This window comes from Phycodurus eques, chromosome 3 (assembly GCF_024500275.1).
Source record: "Phycodurus eques isolate BA_2022a chromosome 3, UOR_Pequ_1.1, whole genome shotgun sequence".
NCBI lineage: Eukaryota > Metazoa > Chordata > Actinopteri > Syngnathiformes > Syngnathidae > Phycodurus > Phycodurus eques.
This window is the reverse complement of record NC_084527.1, coordinates 10256231-10278038: the sequence shown is the minus strand read 5'-3', so window position 1 is coordinate 10278038 and position 21808 is coordinate 10256231. Positions and strand designations below refer to the sequence as shown.

General features: G+C 40.5%; 1 protein-coding gene across 3 annotated transcripts; it reads right to left on the bottom strand.

Moving 5' to 3' along the window:
- Positions 1-1419: 1419 nt before the first annotated feature.
- On the bottom strand, positions 1420-21698 carry hsd17b4 (hydroxysteroid (17-beta) dehydrogenase 4). 3 transcript variants are annotated; one of them, XM_061671978.1, is made up of 25 exons: positions 21553-21698; positions 21000-21053; positions 17272-17379; positions 15984-16043; positions 15730-15751; positions 15611-15657; positions 14601-14685; positions 13907-14094; positions 12050-12141; positions 11938-11962; positions 11673-11801; positions 8984-9093; positions 8299-8411; positions 8108-8231; positions 7438-7489; positions 7286-7357; positions 7110-7213; positions 6957-7022; positions 6768-6837; positions 5610-5716; positions 4868-4954; positions 4710-4793; positions 4497-4638; positions 4285-4412; positions 1421-2108 (listed from the first exon to the last, which is right to left on the bottom strand). In XM_061671978.1, exons 1-25 carry the CDS (start codon positions 21602-21604, stop codon positions 2019-2021), a joined length of 2211 nt encoding a protein of 736 aa, XP_061527962.1. In that variant the 5' UTR covers positions 21605-21698; the 3' UTR covers positions 1421-2018. The 3 variants fall into 3 exon arrangements, with proteins under 3 accessions (XP_061527960.1, XP_061527961.1, XP_061527962.1); XM_061671976.1 differs by having other exon boundaries at positions 1420-2108; positions 7110-7357; XM_061671977.1 differs by lacking the exon at positions 15984-16043 and having other exon boundaries at positions 1420-2108; positions 7110-7357.
- Positions 21699-21808: the final 110 nt, after the last annotated feature.

The window sequence follows — 21808 nt, the reverse complement described above, 5'->3', positions numbered from 1 at the left end:
CTCTGCTTACCTTTTGGCTTTGACATGATAGTATTTCCATTTATTCCGATGGCCGTTGTTTGAAAGTGGCCCCAGCATCCTTGCCCAGTCTAGCTGCCAAGTCATGGACAGAGAAAAATTGCCCAACTGTTTGGTCACAATCCAGACAAATAATGAAATTTTACACAATAACTCCTTAAGTAAAATAATTTATTTAAAATCCAACCATCCATCCATTTTCTGAGCCACTTATCCTCACAAGGGTCACGGGCGTGCTGGAGCCTACCCCAGCTATCATCGGGCAGGAGGCGGGGTACACCCTGAACTGGTTGCCAGCCAATCGCAGGGCACATACAAACAAACAACCATCCGCACACCTATGGGCCATTTGGAGTTGTCTATTAACCTACCATGCATGTTTTTGGGATGTGGGAGGAAACGGGAGTGCCCGGAGAAAACCCACGCAGGCACGGGGAGAACATGCAAACTCCACACAGGCGGGGCCGGGGATTGAACCCCGGTCCTCAGAACTGTGAGGCAGACGCTCTAACCAGTCACTCACCGTGCCGTCTATTCCATATAGTGCTCTTCTAAATTAAGGTAGAGGGTGAGCCGGAGCTGATCACAACTGACTTTGGATGGGGTCCACCCTGGCCTGGTCGCCATTGAATCGCAGGGCACATGCAACCATTCAATCCAAACCTATAGACGAGTAATGTGTGTGGAAAATAAAGGTGGTTGATTAAAAGGCACACAATGAACTGTACATTATGGAACCCAAAGGGGAACTTCAGGACTTACAACCTGAGCCCTGAGGTAATGGTCGGATGGCAGCAACTTCGCAGACACTACAGAATAATCCACCCACAATGCATTGCACAATTAACATGGTAGGTAAATATTACAGCCTAACTGTTCTTAATATGGAAATAAGCAACAATTATTCATATTTAGAACCTTTCTAACACTTTTTACTGAGGAAAATGACAAAATATAGTGTAACGACATTGAAGCTGTGCACGTCCCAGAATCTTTTTTCATGAAACCCTGACTGTGGGTTGTATGATAAACAATAGCGTCTCGGTGATGTTCACTATATTAAATTTTAGCTTGCGACTTAACAACTGTAATTTGCTATTGCTCATTATGATAAACAATGGCATCTCGGTCCTGTTCACTATATTAAATTTTAGCTTGCAGCTTACCAACTGTGTAAGTTGCTATTGCTCATTAAAGCCTCTTCCAGCCAAAAGTACCTTTGTTTACCTTGTGCAACTCATTATAACCACAATAGTAATGCATAGTGGCTTGAATAAGTAATTATAATCTGACTACTTGTCTGGAAATAGTATCTCGTTACTACCATCAGTGACGGTGATGCAGACTTCCTAACCACTAGTCCGCCAGGCTGCCTATCCCTATTTAGAATATTTGTATTAATGAATTAACAACACCAGGATGAGCTTCAAGTTTTTATTTTATTAGGAGAGCAAAAAATTATATTAAATTTCCACATATTTGCATTGATGAGAAGAGAAACATTTCTGTACAATTCATTAAATGGCTGTCAGGATCACTTCCACAAATTCATTTCTGCCAGTGTTAAGTGTGATTTCAGAGGAAGAAAAACATGATTGAAGTGACCTTGGAGATCAATAAGTAAGATTTTATTGGCACATCAAGGTCAGAAAATGACAACGGGATGGATCCGTTCAAAGTGAGTAACTAGTTCAATTACACTAATTTTCTGAATTAATTGTGATGGATGTCCTGTGAAGATGCTAACAGGCTTATCCTATCCAGGCAACTATTAGTTTACATCAGGGGTGGGAAACCTTTTTATAAAGTCCTCAGAGGACTATATTAATTTATGAACATATTATTATATGATTATTTTTATAATAGTTGCATTGAACTTTTGAATTTAGAATTTCATGGCTGGTTAAAACAAATGCTCCTGCGGGCTGTGTATGGATTTTATTAGCTAGATAAATGAAACACCCCCTTCCAGTGAGTGGGTTGGCTGTTGTGGGAGGCGCTCACAGCCTGGCATGATCCTTCAGGATGACCTCCAGCTTCTGGCCTAGCATGACGTTCCCTCGAATCTTGAGCTTCCCTGAGAAGAAGGCCTATATAGCGGAGAAAAAGAAACATTTCATCCCCCCAATATCACAATATTTGGGCAAAAAAGTTATAAAGAGGCAGCTGAACTTGTGATCAAGGCTGTCCTTTGCAATAATCTACCAGCTATCCTCAAAACACGCTGGATCAATCCATAGCAACATGACCAGCCTATTAATTCAGCGCTCGTCAGTAACAGAAGAAATGCCGCAGAGATATCAAATGATGACCATTGATTACCTGCGAGTGCTTTGGTCTTGAAAGAGCTCCCCCGACTGGCTTTTTATGTGACGTGATGAAAGGAAGAAGTCTTTACAAATTGGTTACTTTCACTCATGTACGTCAAGGACTCTCGGGGAAAACGACTTTCTCCTCAAAGGTTCATTATTTCTGGAAGAAAGCCTAGCGCTACTTAAAGCACTGCTCTTTTAAGGTTGGCTTTGGTGTTTCAATGCTAAACATGACGCTCTGAATGCTGCTTATTAGATTTTTCAAGACAATGCATTGTATGCTGATGACATACCTAGGTTGTATCCCTAATTTGGGTACCAGTGGCAACAAAAGCTGCCTGTCAAATTTTTGTCAGCATACCACAATTGTGTTCCAACCCCACAATTTACATACACAATGCTTTTTTAAAAAATGTATTGCCATCTCACTTGATGCTATTTTCTAGTTTTCTCCTCTCACCGTAGGAACTAAAAAAAATTAATTTGCCTTTGTAGAATAAGATTTAAAATGTTTTATTTTGTGAAATATGTATACAGTGCTTACAGACCCTCCAGCATCATCAATCAAGTGCTTTGAAGTAGATTCAATTCCGACAAGCTGTCCAAGTTACCATTTTGAAAGAGGAATGACTAACTTAAACTGAATTCCCCTTTTTATACCCAAATTTGAGTCTGCTCACTGGGATTCACTCAGAAGTCAAAATTGAATCAAGCATAACATTTAACCAGTACAATTTAGATTACATTATCAAATTGTGATTAAATAATTTGACATTTAAAAAAAAAAAAAAAAAAGCTTGCCTTTGTTTTACTTTTGTAAAACTGAAAATTCAAGTATAACAGTAATTCTATGTTAACGAAGATATCTAATTTTGGATAAAGATACTGGTGTATATGAAACATTTACAGATAATTATTATTTTTTTATTATTTTGGTTATTACCAATGTTAATTAGGGCAATTGTGGCAGAATAATTATTTTTTGTAAGCCATTGACACACTTTAGACTTAAAACGGGAAGTATAATGCAAATCTATTTTTGAGCATGGATATGTTGTATATGCCACCAGTACTCTAAACACTATATAATGATTAATATTGCGTTCATGGAGTAAGAATTAAATAGATATTTTCATCGATCCCTGGAGGCAGCCATGTTGGGAAATATTGCCCTCTGCTGTCGGCTGAAATTAACATCAAAAGTGCCCTTGCGCTGTGATCACTAGCAGAACTACAGGTTGATGACATGATGGTTTGAACGCTTCGCTTTACTATGGCACTCTGTTCAGTGCACAAGCAGTGAAGATGAGCGCACTCCAAACAATTGTATAAAAACAACAAAGCTCAGAGGACGCCACCGCCACTGCACAAAGATACAGTGGATCCCCGGCTATTCGCGAGGGACAGGGACCGGGCCGGACCGCGAATAGTGAAAATTAGACCTTAATTGACAACCATTATAACTGCACTGGGGAAAAAAAAAAATTAAATGTACTAATCCCCCCCCCCCCCCCCCCCCCCCCACCACCACCACCCAAAATACATTCTTGAATAAGCAGGGGATAAACCACCAATAAGCATTTTTGGGGGTTTGGAAAATTGGGATTTTTATTTTTTTAGGTGAATCCGCAGGGATCCACTGTACCTGAAATGAGTGACACCCAAAGGAAAAGCTGTTTAACCTGTGTAGGAGAAAGCAGAACTGAACGCTCTGCGTGGATGTTAGGAAGCGTGGTTCACGAGCCCAAGCAACGTTTGTCCAAATATTTTGTTCATAAACAGAAATTTCACCTTACAGTAATTGCTCCGTTTATTTTTTTTCCACTCCACTCTGAAGCTCAGTGACCTTTAAGTTCAGTTTTTGCTCACAACACAAAGCAAAAATATCAAGGCAAATACTCATAAGTTGGGGAGCTGTTAAGTCAAGGTAGCACTATATTCTGCATATCCCTACCTTCTGAGGGTTGAGTTTGCCTTGCACCACCTCCATGAAATCTTCATCTGATGCCGTGAAAGTCACGTCCGTCTTCCCCCCGTAGGCGCCGCGATGCAACGCGCCGCTCCCGTTCTTCAGATCGATGGCTGGCGAACGACAAAGTCCCGTTTTTAAACCTGGCGTGTTTCGAGCGGTGAATCGTGACCAACCGCGTGCTTGCGTTCACTCACTCCACTCAGCCACATTCTTGCCGTCTTTTGTGATCTCCCAGCCGAAGACGGCGTTGACCTTCTTGACCAGCTCGCCGCCCGAGTCTTGGATGCGGCGGCCGATCTCAGCAAACACCAGCTCGCTCTGAAGGTCTCCCTCCGCCTGTACCGCCCGAAGAAAACCTTTAAAGTTGCGACCTCCTTTTCAAAAAGGTGAGGTCCACACATACACACCTGAGGAAGACATTGAGATGTCTCGGCCGTTTCGTGTAAATCAACGTAAGCGCCTGATAGCACCACGGCTCCAGTCTCCTTTACCTGGAAGAGACCAAAGAGCAGGTAAGGTGCTGACTGGCATTACAAGTGTTTTGCTTGGAATGATCCATACTGACTTTACACTGAATGTGAACTCTGCTGCCTTCCTTCCACATCTCCGTCTGCAGAGACTGACCCGGCATCACTGGCTTCACAAAGCGGACCTGCAGGGGGCGGGGGGCACAGAACTAAGCTTTAAAAAGGTAGGGGAGGGATGGGAGTACTTTCTTGATGGATTCCAGAGAAAATTGGGTTTCGGGTACTCCGGTTTTCTCCCACATTGTAAACACATGCATTTAGGTTTGTTGATTACGCTAAAATGGTGTCCAAAGTCCAGGCGGGGGGGCATTTGTGGCCCACTGCATATTCTGAGATATTTGGACACGGCCCACATCAAAAGGTTACAAGTTAAATATATGGGGGGGAAAAAATACTACAAGGGGGTCCTCAGTTTACGACGGCCTCAAGATACTGTGTGACATTTTGTTACGAATAGTGCACAATAAAGTAGACGTACTAAACGTAAAAATACGTGGTCATGCACATTCACTGCCGTACGCACTGTTTTTCATTTGACTGTATGAAAAACAAAAAGAATAATATAAAGCAATCACTACTGTGTTACTGATAGACTACGGCGTGTTGTGCCAAATTCCGTCATTGAGGACTTCCTGTATTGTTCCATTTTGTATCAAGACTTTTGTGCTATCCATGGTTAGATCATACTACTGTTGTAGTTAGCAAATAAAAACATTTTACTGCCGTGAGTTACTCTGTATTTCCCACCAACAGCATTTTGAGTTCGTCAATTATACAAACCTTGATGGCCTTAAATCTGCCGGGGTCATTGCCGGCAAATTGCTTGAGGACGTGTCTCGCCGCAAAGCCAAACGAGCACAAGCCGTGCAGGATGGGTGCCTGGAAGCCTGAACAAATATTTTCAAGGGGACACATTATAGATAATTGACTTTTGAAGGGCTTGTGCGCGCTACGAACGAATCAGTGGTGATTCGAATTGACTCGTGAATGCGCTTGAAAAAAAAAAATCCTGAATCAGAAATTTGCATTCGAATCAAAAGCCATAACATTTGTTTTAAAATAAATACACAAGCTCTCCTCTGAAGGAGGGTTCCATTAGCTTAGCTCCAATGAGGTGCACGGTTAACACGGCCAGAACGGAAGCCGAAAATGAGCCATCGCTGGAGGGGACGACCACGGCAGATTTATTGGGAGAAAGGTGACCAAACGCAGCGTGGCTATGTAGCCAGCAGGCTAGCTGGAAATCCGACAGCTTGGTCCGGTCCGCAAGGAATTATGGAACCCACAAGCTCAAAACAGACCCGGGATTCTACCTTTGGCCAAGGTACGTCGAGGGATCCTGGTTAAAGTCAGCTATTTTAAACTAAAAAGGAAATAAAAGTTTCTGCTAAAAACACGCCAGCGTACTCTTACCTGGTCAATAGATAGTTTTCAAATAAACAGATTGGATTGTTCATTTGTTGGACTATTATTACAGAATTGTACAAAGAGTAACGATTCGATTGTGATTCGCTAGTCATTTGTTACCGTCAATACAGATAACTGAAGTAATTGGGGTTTTCGGGGGCAAGTCTGGGCACTACTTGGTTCTCACTCTAGTCTGAAACACTTTCATCCAGTCACTATCATGCAGAAATGCCCACCTCCCCTCACCCCTCCAGCCATGTCAAAGCCAAAAGGTAAGCAGAGCTGCATTGCATTTTGTCGGATGCACAAATTAATGTAGCATTAGCTGTTACCAACTAGCTAATTTCAACAAGACAAGGAACAGGATGTGTAAAGTGCAATATAATTCCTGATGTTTGGGGTATTTTCTGTCATAGACATGTTAGGAACTGTTTGAAATTGTATTAAAAAATAATTACAATATGGTTCTTTAAAACACATCAGATGCAAGATTGAACATATCTTTACAAATGAAAGTATTTCAAGTCCTACCTCCCATGGCAGCGAAGCTGGGATCAATGTGGAGGGGGTTCCAGTCACCACTCAGACGGTACAAGGCTGCCTGGGACCACGCAGGAAGGAGATGAGAGTCATAAATCATAATATAGGAGACATCTACAATAACGAGGCCTGGGAATCCCTTTGCTGATTATTTTCACATTTGATTTGCAGTCTCTTCACCTGGTCGTTAGTGGTAGAATCAACCAGCACGACGTCTGGAGCTCGCTGAGGTGGCGGCACAAGAGGCTGCAGGGTTATCGTACACAGCAGGAAGCGGCATTAATATTCCTAATGTCGTACTGTGTTGTCATAAAAACACTGAGTATAACACACTTTGGCTTTCTCCGATGTTCTTTTTCCTCCGAACCCTCCGGCGCCGACCACAAACACAGAAAACTGGTTGAAGCAGAGCAGCTCGTCGCCGCTGTACGTGTTCACTGAGAGAGGAAGGGAAAGACTTTTAACAGCTGTACAGTCGGGAGGATGAAAAACCGTGAGGACTCTTTCACCCTCAAGGAGGATAACAGCCCCGGAGCCTTTGTCCAAAATGTCTGCGATGGTGGCCTCCGAGGTCAGTTGTCCTTTAAACAAATAATAATCATAAAGATTTGACTTCTGGACATTTATTGGGAATTTAGGCTCTATGATGAGTGTTACATACCAGAGGTGGGAAGAGATTTGTAGAGCTCTAGGTACTGCTCGCCATGTAACACCTGACAACATACAGTACATCCACGACATTAAACAGTGGACAAAGTAGAGTAGAGCTATGTCAACAACAACACAAACATGCTGAAAAACGTCATTTAATACCTCAATGGAGAATCAAATTAAAGTTGGCGACTCTATACCACACACCACGCATCTAATGATGCGCTGCAATTCAAAAACTGCGTCCCTGTATTTGGTTTTTAGCCTCCACATACAGTGTACTGTATTTGTTATTGAACAATAAAAATATGGAACGATTGTCAAGGAAGAAGCAAAGGGCCACAAAAAGAAGAAACGGGCAATAATATGAAAGCAAGTGGATGTTTTGAGAGGTTAATGTTGGCAATGATCGATCGCCCCGTTCACTGACTGCACCCGTGCATTTCTCTAACAGAGACTCTCCACGCTTTGTTTTCTCGCTACAGTATATAGGAAATTATAAATATACTTAAGTATTACTGAAAAATACAATTTCACCCAAAATAAATATTTGAAAACAAACAGTTCTGAAAAATTAACTGCAAATGTACTGTACTTAAAAGTAAAAAGATTCTGCAGTTTGAACATTTAATCTAGTGAGTCTTTGGCATACCACTAGTGGTACGCTGCATTTTCCGAACCTGTGTCAAATCGATTTTGAGTCCAGGCAACGAGCTCAGGCCGCCGTCCATCATGGCCGCCTGGGAGGGAATGACCCCGAAGGTGGGGAGGCAGCCAAAGTCTGGATGGCCTTCGTACAGGAACCTAGAGAAACAATATGGAAATGCATTGTTTAGTTGAACATGTCATCTTAGCGGTACTAATCACACACCTGAGGTGGTCGGGGTCCTTGGTGGACATGCCCACACCGAGCGCGTACAGGATGCACTGTGTGTGCGAGAAGCTGAACGTTGTCGGGGGAAGTTTTTGTCCGACTGCTGCAGTCTAACACAAAGAGAGGAGACGCTTACATGCTCATGTATTTAGGCTAGTTGCAGTTCAGTGTGATGTATTTGTTCCCCTGCCTTTTGGCACCTTTAAAGGCTCTGTTTAACTAAACTAATTAACAAATCAAACTTCCTGTGAACCCCTCACAGCCAACCGCTTCTTCATTATGCTCATTAATAGCCGTCGTCTTGGCTTTTTATTCAGGCCAACGGATGTGATTGCTCCCGCTCTGCACAATAGTGACCAGCAGCAGCAATGACGACCCCTCCAAAGCACTAACGGCCCCGTTTTTAATTAAGACCGCCATGGAGTGTAGACATCGGGGACACGCTGCCTTTCTGCCCAGCGTTAACTATTAGACCCCAGTAATGAATCATTAATGTGCTTGGCCACACACACATACACGCTTCACTTATCTATACAATCAAATTGGCATTATGACTTCAACAACTATTAAAGTTAGAAATGCGAAAAATGTCTGTTGTACTGTGCTGCAAAGTTTGTACTACTCTGAAGAGTAAAGTTGTTAAGGTTATATTAACATGCTAACGTTGTATGCGTCTACTCACAGGGTTGATGCCAGAGGTGGAGGATGCAGCAGGAGCAGAAGTTGGGCCGGCGTCAACGTCCTGTCCCGACTCCACCTTGGACAGTACGCTCACAATGGACTGAAGAGATTCTGAAAAGAGGTGAGACAAAGAGAGAGAAATCCTGGTTAAGGCAACTACTGTGTCTCATTTTGCTACACATGGCATCAGAAGCGAGATGGTAGTCATGATAAGACATGGCCCACGTGCTGTAGACGAAGATCCAGTAGGTTACGATTCTAATCTCGGTTAATAGCACAGTGGCCCACCGCATTTTTTATTTTCCTGGCAAAATACGGTCGAGTGTATGTATGAGATTTGTTGTATTGTAGCGTCTCTTTGAGACAACAAACGGTTACTGTCAGCTGTAACCAGTCCAAAAAAAACATCAAAATACACTGAACAAAATATAAAACACTAACCTTTTTTTTGTTCCCATTTTTCATGATCTTAACACAGAGCTAAAACTTTTTCTTAAGGCCTTTTTCTATCAAATACTGTTCACAAATCTGTCTAACTCTGTTAGTAAGTGGTTTTCCTTTGCCAAAATAATCCATCCACCTAACAGGTAAACCATAAGCGGCCCACAATAAAATGTATTAGTTGGCTACCGTAACATTATGCGCAGTTTGAACATTAACACTGCGCTTAAATATACGAAAATAAAAAAAACTGTACCCTAATAATGATTCAACTAAAACATATTGCACACAAGTTCAATAAAAACTCTTATCTAAATCAATTTTGGGAAATAAACATCTAGGTTACATGTAAATATATTGTACCTAAAGGTTAAGTACAACTGAACTGTACTGGATTAAAAACATAAATAAATAAAAAATAAGACACTGTAACATTATGCAGAGTTGTAACATTTAATTCCGTGAGTCTTCACATCCTGTTTAAGCCAATAGATCATGAATAAAAGGTGGGTCGGGTCATTAGATTCCCATGAAAATTTGGTGTCAGAAGTGGGATAAGAAAAGTCACCACTTTTCCATAGACCTGCCCAGGTTTTTTAACCCAATAAAGCCTGTTTCAAATCTGACGGTGGGTGATAACACTATACATTCTTTTTCATTAAAGGCCTTCTACAGATTAAAGAGATCAAATAAAACTAAGGATTATTCTAATCAAATGTGTCTAACGGGAATAAACACAATCTCAAAATGAGTTGGACATAATCCAACATTTTATCAATTTAAGGTATGCGTGCCATTTTTCCTCTCCGTGCATTGATTCATCGATAAAATGAAGCATTTCAAAGCTACTAGGAAACAGAACAAAGGAAACAGCTCCGGGACTGATAAAAATCTCAAATAGAGAGTTAAAGGAGGGCTGTCGTCTATTGGCAGGTAGTTATAGCAACAAGGTTCGGGAATAATAAACTACAAATGAGGAGGCAGCACAAAGCCATGCTAATGAGACCGGCTAGCTCCCGTCGGGGCCGCCACCCCCGTGCGCTTCAACGCAAACGGCGCCGCCCTCGTTGCCGGTGCATGACTGAGAGGGATGGAGGAGGCGGAGAGAAGTCCCACTAAATTATAATTACAACAATAATCATGTGTGACTCACTCTAAACACTCCTCACCTTTACTTGCTTTTCTTCACCTCTAACCACAGATTGCCTCACTTTACTGGAGGCAAACTCAAGGAGGAATACAGATGAGCTGGGACCAAATGGTTTCCGTTTCGATTTTACACTAAAGAAATAACAAATGTCCATTATAGATTTGGAGATAAATGCTTGCTTCGGCTAAAAAAAATATGGGACTATATATACAAGTCACACAAAAAAATAAAAATAAAAAGAAATAAAGGGGATTACACCTGACCTGCACCATCAATAATCAATTGAAATTGCGGCACGGTTGCTTTGGTTCTGTGAGGTAAAATGAACAATGAGCATTGTGGCTCTTTCTAGTTAATCTTAGGACAATTTTTAGTTTTGAACAGTGAACCCTTGCTATTCACGAGGGTTAGGGACCACGCCCTGATGAAAATAGCGAAAATAACTCCCAGCCTGTCCTAACAGTAATTAGTAATTACACTTTATAAACCAGTTTCTTTCTTATTTATTATTTTGGGGGGCTGGAACAGACTCATGGAATTTCAATTTATTTGAATGGGGAATATTGATTTGATATACGAACATTCCTGTCCTGGATTTCTGGCATTCGCTAACAAACAGGAAGAATCCCGATACTACTTTTCCCCACGGGAAAATTATGCAGGTTGAATTTATCGCATCAGTGCTGTTTAAAAGGAACGGCAATGTAGGGGAGCTGAAAAATGCTTGCTTTCACAGGCAATGTAAAAGTGGATTGTGATCGCCTGCCAATTGCTGTCTGCCTTTATCCCCAAGTCATTAACGATAAGAAGTGAATCTGTTGTTCAACTGCATCGCTGTTCCTGACACATAGTTGCCTCTTAAGGGTCTGAAACAACTCTTCTGAAAGTGGACAATTTCCAGGGTCGACTTTGTCCCCCTATTCCCTGTCGGTGCTGCTTATACAGAAGACTCATACCGAAAGGAAAAGTGTCTTTTACAGGCAGTGTACCGTTTCAGAATTGAAGCAGTGGAGTGGCACTTTCTCCCCTTTGTTTATTCCTGCAAGCGTTGAACTTCTAACCTTGCAGTGTCTGTCGCTTGTGCCAGAGAATCACTGACCTTGTACTGAAGTGGGCTTGGTTGCGTCTGTAAAATCACAAACTTTGTCCCACTGGTCCCTGACAGCTTCGGGAGTCATGGGCTGGTTCCTCTGTCTAGTGATGCCGCCCTGAGTTCGCTCCCAGCGCACTGCGCGCACATACACACGCACATTGAGAGGTTTTTTTAAAATCCCGGCAAGCGCAAATGTACAATTCTGGCGGTGGCGCTCGAGGCTAATTAATATCAGATGCATGCAGACAGTGCTAAAAACAAAAAGACTCACATTTGCCAATCCAGCCAGCGCCAACCTGCAAGCGAATGAATCATCTTAGAAATGTTAGAAAAGGTTTGTGCCATCTTTCAATATCAGTGGGTGCGACACATCGCTGTGATACCTCGAAGAGTCCTCCATTTTCTTGGCATTGTTCATGACAGAGCCACAGCACCATGGGAGCTACGTACTCTGGCTTCAGTGCCGCCACCAGATCTAAATAAAACAAACACAGATGGTAGAAAACCACAGCCTTGTTTTAAGGCTGCAAGGATCACTTCAATGCAACGTTAACAACATATTTTAGGGCAGACAGGTGCATAGAAATAGCAGCTAGTTGTCTAACTACATCATCATTGTGCATGACTACATCTGAAAAATGTTCTAGGGGACCACTTCTTCAGTCATTTTTATGGTCTATAGCAGTGGTTCTTCTCAAACACAAAAATTACCACCTATAAAAAAGCTCTCCACGTACCACCATCATGACTAACATTACACAATAGTAGTGTAGTAGGTCCACATGTTCATTAAAAACAAAGGGAGATTTTAGGCCAGGAGAACCTAATGTCCGTGGGCCATTTACCACCCCAGTAGAGTATTTGATGTGGCCCACCACGCAATCCTAAAAGCAAATAAAACCTCAAAGGAACTGTTCTGGAAAGCCCAAAAACATTTAACCCACAAATGCCCATAATAAACTTTTGTTTGATCGTGCATATTTTCCATTATTTCAGTATTGCCTGCAGCACATAAGAATAGCGGTTAGCACGTCTGCCTCACAGTCGCGTGGTTCTGGGTTTGAATCTTGGCTCGGGACCGCTTGTGTGGAGTTTACATGTGGGTTTTCTCTGGGTACTCCAGCTTCCTCCCACATTCAAAAATGTGCAGGTCTGATTTATTGACGACTGTAAATTGTCCAAAGGTGTGAAGATGAGTGTGAATGGTTGTTTGTGTAAACTGTATGTGCCATGCGATTGGCTGGCAACCAGAACAGGGTGTACCTCACCTCTCGCCCCAAAGGCAGCTGAGATCACCTCCAGCTCAGCTATGACCCTAATGAGGAAAAGATCTCTAGAAAATTGATAAATGGCTCCATGCCCTGAGAGGACTTTATAAAAAACGATATCGCTCTTGCTTTTGGCGCTAAGGCCGTGCATACGGAGAGCCGCGTGACTATACCGTGTGATTGCAAACACCGACTGGCCAACAAATCACAAGGAGAGTAAAAGAATGTGAAGTTGTTAATTTTAAAAGCAGATTCCCATCAACATGCAATATTTGTGCCTGATAATAATTCATTTTATAGGTATTCTGGCGTGCAATAAGAAGTAATATCTCTCGTTGCCATGGTGACCATGGATCACCATTTGATATTAACGGACCAGCCCAGCCAGCTCAATTTAAATTTCTAATTAATTTCCCCCATAAAAAATGGAAAAAGAACGAGGTAGCCTTGCAGCGGTCAAAGTTTGGCTATAACAGGGACTTCTCGGTGGTTGAAAATGTTTGACAATAAATATTACATTTAACATGTGCCCTGTGACTGACTGTCGACCAGTTCAGGGGGCAGTCCGCCTTTCGCCCGAACTCAGCTGGGATAGACTCCAGCGCCCCGCGACTCTAACCAGGATAAGCGGTGTTGAAAATGGATGGATGGATATACATTTAACATTTTTACATGTAATTTGTTAATTAGTTAATTATGATTCCTTAGAATGAAAATTATTTTCATATTGAAATAAAGAATTTATCATACATTTTTTAAAAAAATAAAATTTAACTACATCCCTCGCCCACATGCCTATTTAAAAATCAAATGTGGCACTTGAGCACAAACGTTTGCCCACTGTTTTCGTTTCAATCATTGATTCTTGTTGCAACTTTTGGACATTTTGGGGGGAATGATCAGTTGAAATCCAAGTCATTCAACTGCCATAACCTTGAAGTACCCCTACCTTTATGTCATATGTTTGCTTACCTGGAGGCATGACGGTCTCGGTGAGGCGTGAGCCGGCAACGGGAGCGATGGTGTTGCAGTGGATGTTGTATTTGCGTCCCTCGATGGCCAGCGTGTTGGACAGGCCCAGCAGGCCCAGCTTGGCTGCGCTGTAGTTGGCTTGGCCGAAGTTGCCGTAGATGCCCGCGGCTGAAGCCGTCATGATGATCCTAGGTGGCGTTAATGCATAATGGCAGCCATCACATGGGAGTCAATGGTGGGGGACATTTGGAAATGATGTGTGACAAGATGGACGAGGGAGCCGAGGTCAAACCTTATTGAAAAAAATCCTTTAACGGGTATTTAAACTTACAATTATTGTTCAAGACCCCTTTATTTATTTATTTATTTATTTATTTATTTATACACGAATCAGCACTGATTCAGTCTAAAGACTATTCAAATTATCCAGGTCAATCTTAAGAGCCGCATAGTCAAATTAACGCATTTCTTTTTTCCCTGACTTCATTTGCATATCCATATCTAATGTGCTGTCTGAGCCTTTTATGCAGATTCTCTTTTCTTGTAACACCGTGAAGCCAACTGAGCTCACCATATTCAGGAGCATCAAGCGACTGATTTATGTATTACTACCTGAGGCTGTAGAGTCTGTCTTTACACTGAAGCATTCTGTAAGGAGAAGGGTTGTGCACTAATACATGCGAGCATGACTTACCTGCCAAACTTTTGTTTTTTCATGTGATTCCAGGCGGCGCGGGTCACCAAAAAGGAGCCTCGCAGGTGAACTCTGTGAATGAGGTCTGAAAACAATATGAGATTGTCTTAATATAATACAAATTCAATTAAATAATTCCAATGTGCATGACTTTATTACAATGTAAAATTATTTGTTAAATTGGCCATTAATTAATTAAACTGATAAATATACCTCAAATAACTGTATTGATTTTTATTTTTTTTTCATGACTGATTTACAGGGGTCACTGGTGTATGATGGAGTTCCATTCCAACGCTGGCGATGTAACCCGACGCAAGTTGGAACATGTGGTAGTCGCTAACGCAGTAGTAAATTCGTAATTACCATAAATATTTGTATGAAAAACAGTTCCAAGCCATAAATATAATACATTTAATTTTAAAAACTAAGTACAGACAAACTGAGCATGCCTTCTTGTAATGCATGACAACATTCAGTGTTCTAGTTTATCGCATGCTGTACATTTAAACCTGGTACAGTGAACCACCATTTATCGTGGGAGATACGTTCCAGACCCACCAGCGATAGGTGAAATTTTACATTGTAGAATTTCACTGGTAGAATCTACAATAAAGAGCCCCCCCCCCCCCCCCACACACACACACACACATTTTAAACACAATGTAAAAACATTTAAACGCAAAAAGAACCGCAAGCATAAAATGTATTGAAAACACTGTATGTATTATAGTGTCTGTGTGTTAGATATGTGCCTTTAAGAGACGGGGCCTGTTAATCGGTTATTGGAATTTATCTCTGCCAAATACCGGAATTAGTATCGTATCAAAAATTCATATTGGTCAGGTCCTAGCAAAAATCATCAAAAAATATTTTTACAAAAAAAAAACAAAAAAAAAACGCAATATAACAGGGGTGCGGACGATGAACCGCCTTTATAGCGGGGGAACAATATGTAAGGACCGTTGTAAACCGAGCACCCCCTGTAATAATTCATTTCATGACCTTACCCCAATCCAAATCGCTTGTCCTGATAAATGAGCGGTCACGAAGGATCCTTCCAAAAAGAAAAGGGTTGTAAACGGTGACAGTGATGGAAGAGTTGTTTTTCCACAATGAAATGGCTTACCCGGCATTGTTTACGACAATATCTGAAAAACAAGATATTTGATATGAGATTTTGTAGGTACAAAAGCGAGGGCTGTCACAGTTGTAAACAACATCATTAACAACGGCTCTATCCCACTAGCTGTGAGTGAGCCCATACTGAACGAAGCACAGCTCTGGAACAGACTCGCCCAAAAAAAAGTACGCTAGCCGTGATTAATGTTATTGATCACCACCTGTTCTCCTGCCGCTTCTGGCCCATTGATTAGCACTCACCTATTCTTCCAAACGCATCCAGCGCCGCTTGAACGAGCTTCTCTCCGTCTTCCACGGAGTCTGAGCGTGCAAGGCCGAGCCGAGATGGGGGGGGTGGATAGTGGAGCTTTAAAAACAGCTAAGTGACTTTCTATTAAAACTGAACGTTACAATAATATGCTCATGAAAAGAATACACAACAAACAAACAAACAGAATCCAATTACTTAACCTAGTCCGATAGCCACAATTATTGATTGCAATGCATCATTTCAATTGGTTTGACATTTTCTTGGAAATTATACATAGGAGATAATCTGTTCCAGGGTTTTACTGTCACCAACATAAAACCTATATTAACAGTACAGCCAATGTTTTATGTAACATTTTAACAATACCTAACCACTGTACAAGTGTAAAAAGAAGACTGCGATAGGAATAGGCTCCGGAACACCCGACACCCTAATGAAGTGACTGACTCTTTTTACAATAGTTTTTTTTTTTTACAGTTACTAATATTAAAATGTTGGGCCTGATGCACAACGAGCAACATGGGAGAACGCGACTGAAGTGGGCCATCACAAAAAAATACAGTTACATATTAATGTTAATTACAGCGACTCTTCGCAGCACACCAAGCGATTGAGCACCGTACATTTACCGACACAGTCCGTGACCCTTTATCGGGTTTTGGGGCTCCACATACAATATACTGTACTGTAAAATTTTCACTGAACCACAAAAACATGGTGGGATTGTCAAGGAAGAAGAGGGCCACAAAGACGACGATATTTGTGGGTATTCTAAAAGGCTGTTGGCCGACTGCAACCGTGCATTTTGGCAAGAGAGACTCTCCAGGCTTAGCTTTATTGCCACAGGTACATATGAAATCATAAATATAGTTGAGTATTGTTGTAAAACACAATATACTTTATATTCTGTATTGGTACGAATTTTTTTTTTGTGCGAGACTGGTGCATTTTTTATTTTCATCTGTGACGGTGTTCACCAACCATTACATTTTTTTTTTTAAATTGAAGCAAAACCCGTGGCCGGTGGTCGTCATGAAAACTAGTCGTCGAATCCCACACTGCGCAACAGCTCACTCGGATTCGTTACTCTTGGAATGTTAATGTTGCCTGTAATTATAAGTTTTATGATGGTGAAAATTTGACTCTGGAATGGATTAAACAAAAATTTAAAAGTGGAGGATACAAATGGGGTATCATCTGGTCAAACAAGGAGAGATAGTGACACATGACAGAAGACAATGCAGCTAGAGGTTGACGGCTGGTCCAAAAACTTCTCACCATAGTTGGCCACTGCCTTTCCTCCCTTGGCTTTTATCTCGTCCACAACCTTATCGGCAGCCGCAGAACTCTTTCCACCCCCTTTACTGTCTGCCCCAAGGTCATTCACTTGAATGTAGCAAGAGGAGAAAAAGATTAGCAATAAATGGCCGATGAGTGCAGTTCTTTGCTGGTGATTAGGAGCATTTCGCTAGGCCTCGTCACACAGTTCAAGGACAAGTTCGATGTAGATAGTAGCTGTTATTTAACATGTTTATGGCCACCGCTTGCGTCTAAATCACTGTGTCAATCAATACAGCGCACTAGAATGTGCTACCAATGATCCTCTTAAAGCTGAGGATGCTCCATAAGATCACAAGTGCGCCACTTGGACATACAGCATAAGCAGAGTGGCATGATCCAGCACCGCTTAAATTGAGCTTAGCTGTGAACCTTGCAAAATGATAATTCAAAATGATAATAATGTTAATTCACACTCAGCAAGAAATCATTCTAAGCTACAGTATATAGGTAAATACTAGAAAATACACCAGGCTGATGACACACTAGGAAAAGAAAATATCTGAGCTGTTGTAAAAATAAAAATAAAAAATGCACTGTAAACCTTATTGTGGATATAAAAACTTGACACACACCTGTTCAAATACCAGATTTTTGTGATATAAAAAAATGACATACGAAAGATGAAGCAATCATTCAAAATCTCCAACGACAGCTGAACTTTACAGTATTTAGGGTTAATAAGAGCCACTCTATATAGTGGCAAGTGTGTGCTGACTCCCATTCAGCATGAGTTTGAATGAGATCAGTTAATTCTGAACACGGCTACAGTGCCATGGAAAAGTATTGGCCCCCTAAACCTAATAACCATTCTCAGCAGCAACAACTGAAATCAAGCATTTTCTCAACTGGCAATGAGTCGTTCACATCTCTGGAGATATTTTGGCACACTCTTCCTTGCAGAATTGTTTGACTTCACCAGGGTTTTCCAGCATGAACTGCCTTTTCAAGGCCATGCCACTGCAATACAACCGGATTCAAGTCTGGACTTTGACTAGGCCCGTCCAAACGCCTCATTTTGTTTTTTGAAGCCATTCAGAAGTTGAGTTGCTGGTGTGTTTTGGATTGTTATCCTACTGCAGAACCCAAGTGTGCTTCAGCTTGAGGTCGCAAACTGATGGCTGAACATTCTCCTTCAGGATTTTCTGTTAAAGAGCAGAATTCATGGTTCCATCAATCACAGAAAGTTGTCCAGGTCCTGAAGGAGCCAAGCAGCCCAAGACCATCACACTACCACCACCATGTTTGACTGTTGGTATGATGTTCTTTTCTGAAATGCTGTGCTTCATTTACACCAGATGTAATGAGACACACACCCTCCAAAAAGCTCAACTTTCATCTCATCAGTCCATATAATATTTTACCCAAAGTCCTGGGAGTCATTCAGATGTATTTTTTTGCAAAAGGTAAGTCAAGCCTTTATGTTCCTTTTGGTCAGCAGTTGTTTTTGCCTTGGAACTTTGACATGGATGTCATTTTTCCCCAGTTTCTTCCTTATTGTAGTGTCATAAACACTGACCTTAACTGAGGCAAGGGAGGTCTGCAGTTCTTTAAAAGTTATCATTGCTGTTCTCTTGGGGTAATCATTGTAGGCCAGCTACTCCTGGGAGGTTCACCACTGTTCCATGTTTTCTCCATGTTGGGATCATGGCACTCCCTAAGGTTCACTGGAATTTTAAAGCTTTAGAAATGGCTTTTGTAACCCTTTCCAGACTGAGAGATGTCAATTACTTTATTTCTCGACTGTTCTGGAATTTCTTTGATTAGTAATTTTTTGATATCACAAAAACCATTTGAACAGGGGCGTGTCGACTTTATATTCACTGTTTATATCTATCCAAGGAGTATTAGGGCTACACTGAAATTAATAGGGTAAGTTATTTTGAAAAACAAAAAAAAATCACGAAAATAAACTTGCAATATTACGTGAATTTTATAGCTTCATTCTTCCACATTTTCTGGTTCCCACTTCATTTTTTCCTCCTAAAATTCAAATATTTTGTTGTTGTAATATTCTACATGTATTTTTGTAAAACTACATTATCGTATATACCAACTTTATTCTTTTAAAATTGTTTTTTAATTTTCCTATAATACCATGACTTGATTCTCATACAATGACAAGTTGTTGTTTGGCTTTTGTTTTCTTATTCACTTCTAATACTCGAACTTTATTCTTATAAAAATTCATTATTTCTGTAATATTCTACCTGTAAAGTACCTTTTTTTCCTTGTGATATCATAACTTGTCTTTTTTTCTTCTTGTAAGATTTTTGGAAAATTACTCTGACAAAATAATTACAACTTCATTCTCAAAAATTCGGATTCCCCCCACCATAATATTAGGCTTATTTTTATAAAGTTTGTATGTTTTCTTTTGTGGGCAATATTAAAATATGATTCTTTTAAACATTTTTATCATATCATAATCAAACTGTATTCTTGTAAAATAACATTTTCTAAGATAGTATTCCAACTTTATTCTTGTAAAAGCTTTCTTCATTATACTATTCTTATGCAAATTTGTATTGGGGTTTTTTTTGTAATAAAAGAAAAAGCATTATGCTTTGTCACTGTAATATTACAACTTAATTCTCATAAAATGACTATTTTTTTCCCCCCTCATAATAATATGACTTTATTCTCATAGAATCGTCCCCGAATCATATTACATGCTGTCTGGCTAGTTAAGCATTGAAAGGAAACATTCATAGTTCCAGATAAGGTCAACTTATTCTTACAAATGTTTTTTCTTGTTGTAGTGTAACTTTATTCTTGCAATAGCACACCTTTTCTTGCAACACTGTTTTTTGAAATATGGAGACTATTGCTGTATTTTCTTGAAAGTCACTTCTTTATATTATTACTTTCTTCGTGTAACACGAGGACCTTTTTTTTGCTGCTAAAATTACAGAAGTTGTTCTTATATTACCACTTTATTCTTACGATTAGTTTTCTTCTCCTAACATTAGGACTGTATTACTACAAAATGTCATTTTTTCCATGGCAATATGAACAATTTTTGTAAAATGACGAGAGAAATCTACATCTCATAAACATATTTTTTCTACTAATATTAAAACTTATTCTCATAACCTTTTGTAAACATTCAAACATCCATAGTGTTTCATAACTATTTTCATTTAATTACATTTGTATCATATTAATTCCATTTTATTCTCTAGGGTCTTTCCCCCTGTAATATTACAACTTCATAAAATGAAATTTTCCCTGTGTATTAAGACTTCTTTTAAAATAGCAAAAAAAAAAAAAAAAAAAAAGAATTCATTCGACTACAACTTTATCTTTCAATGTCATGACTTTACTCTCGTACAGTTTTTTTCCCCCGTGTGAATAGTACATGCTGTGTATCCAGTTAAGTACTGACAGAAAAACTCTCTTAGTTCTAGAGAAGTGTTTTCCTGTTATATTGTACCTTAATCTTGCAATATTAAACTTTTTCTTTTTGGGTGGCTTATAATATGGTGACCTTAGTCCCGGGACTCTAAAACCGTATTCTATTAGTTTTCTTATTTGATATTCAGTGTGGCCCCAATACTCCTTAGTACCATACACTGTACATATTGTTTTTTACAGATTTACACAATAGTATTCCTTTTAAAAAAAACATCTGAATTAAAGGGGATGAGGTCAGAGTCCATATTTACCTACAACAGATGCTCCTCTTTCAGCAAAGGCCAGTGCATATTCCTTCCCAAGACCTGCGCACAGAAAGAAACACGAGTTTTAATTATTTTATTTTGAACTAAATGAACACCCACATTGTCTGTTTGTGTTCGTGTTGCTGCACGTGCCCTTTCACACGCTCGGCTTGACTGTACTTTGAACCCTGTGGTCTACTGGAAGCAAATGTCTTGTCTTTTGATGGATTTATCGAACAACCGGCTCAGTATCATTTCTACAAATTGGCCTTCAATTAATTCCAGTGCTGTTTTAGTTATATGGGATCGTTTACTTGTAAGCACATGGACTGTTTGCAGCAATATGCGACAACAAACCGCTGGTACAAAGAAATGCTTAGAGAATAATGCACTTGTTGTCATAACCATCCCGTGATTAATATTACTAACATAATCATCCTGACCAGATGGGTAGCATTCCGAAGCTCACCACTGTGTAGGTACAATTGAGTGCACAGAGTTAGCATTAGTGACAGCCGAGGGAATATCCGGAAAAGTAATGTTTCCAAGGTCATTTTACCTCCCCCGGCACCGGTGACGAGCACAACTCTTCTATCAAATGTCAAAGACATCGCTGTTGTTCTGTTATTTCTCGTCTTCACGAGCTGGACCGCTTGTCACTTGGGTTCTTTTCCAAGCAGGGTGAACTTTCACGGTAAATTCCACTTCCGCAAAGGGGAGGGGCTTACTGTGCTGGGGCCAATCAGAAGCCAGAATACATTAACCCCCCCCCAACACACACACACGCATTATTCTAACGTGTATTCCTAAATGCC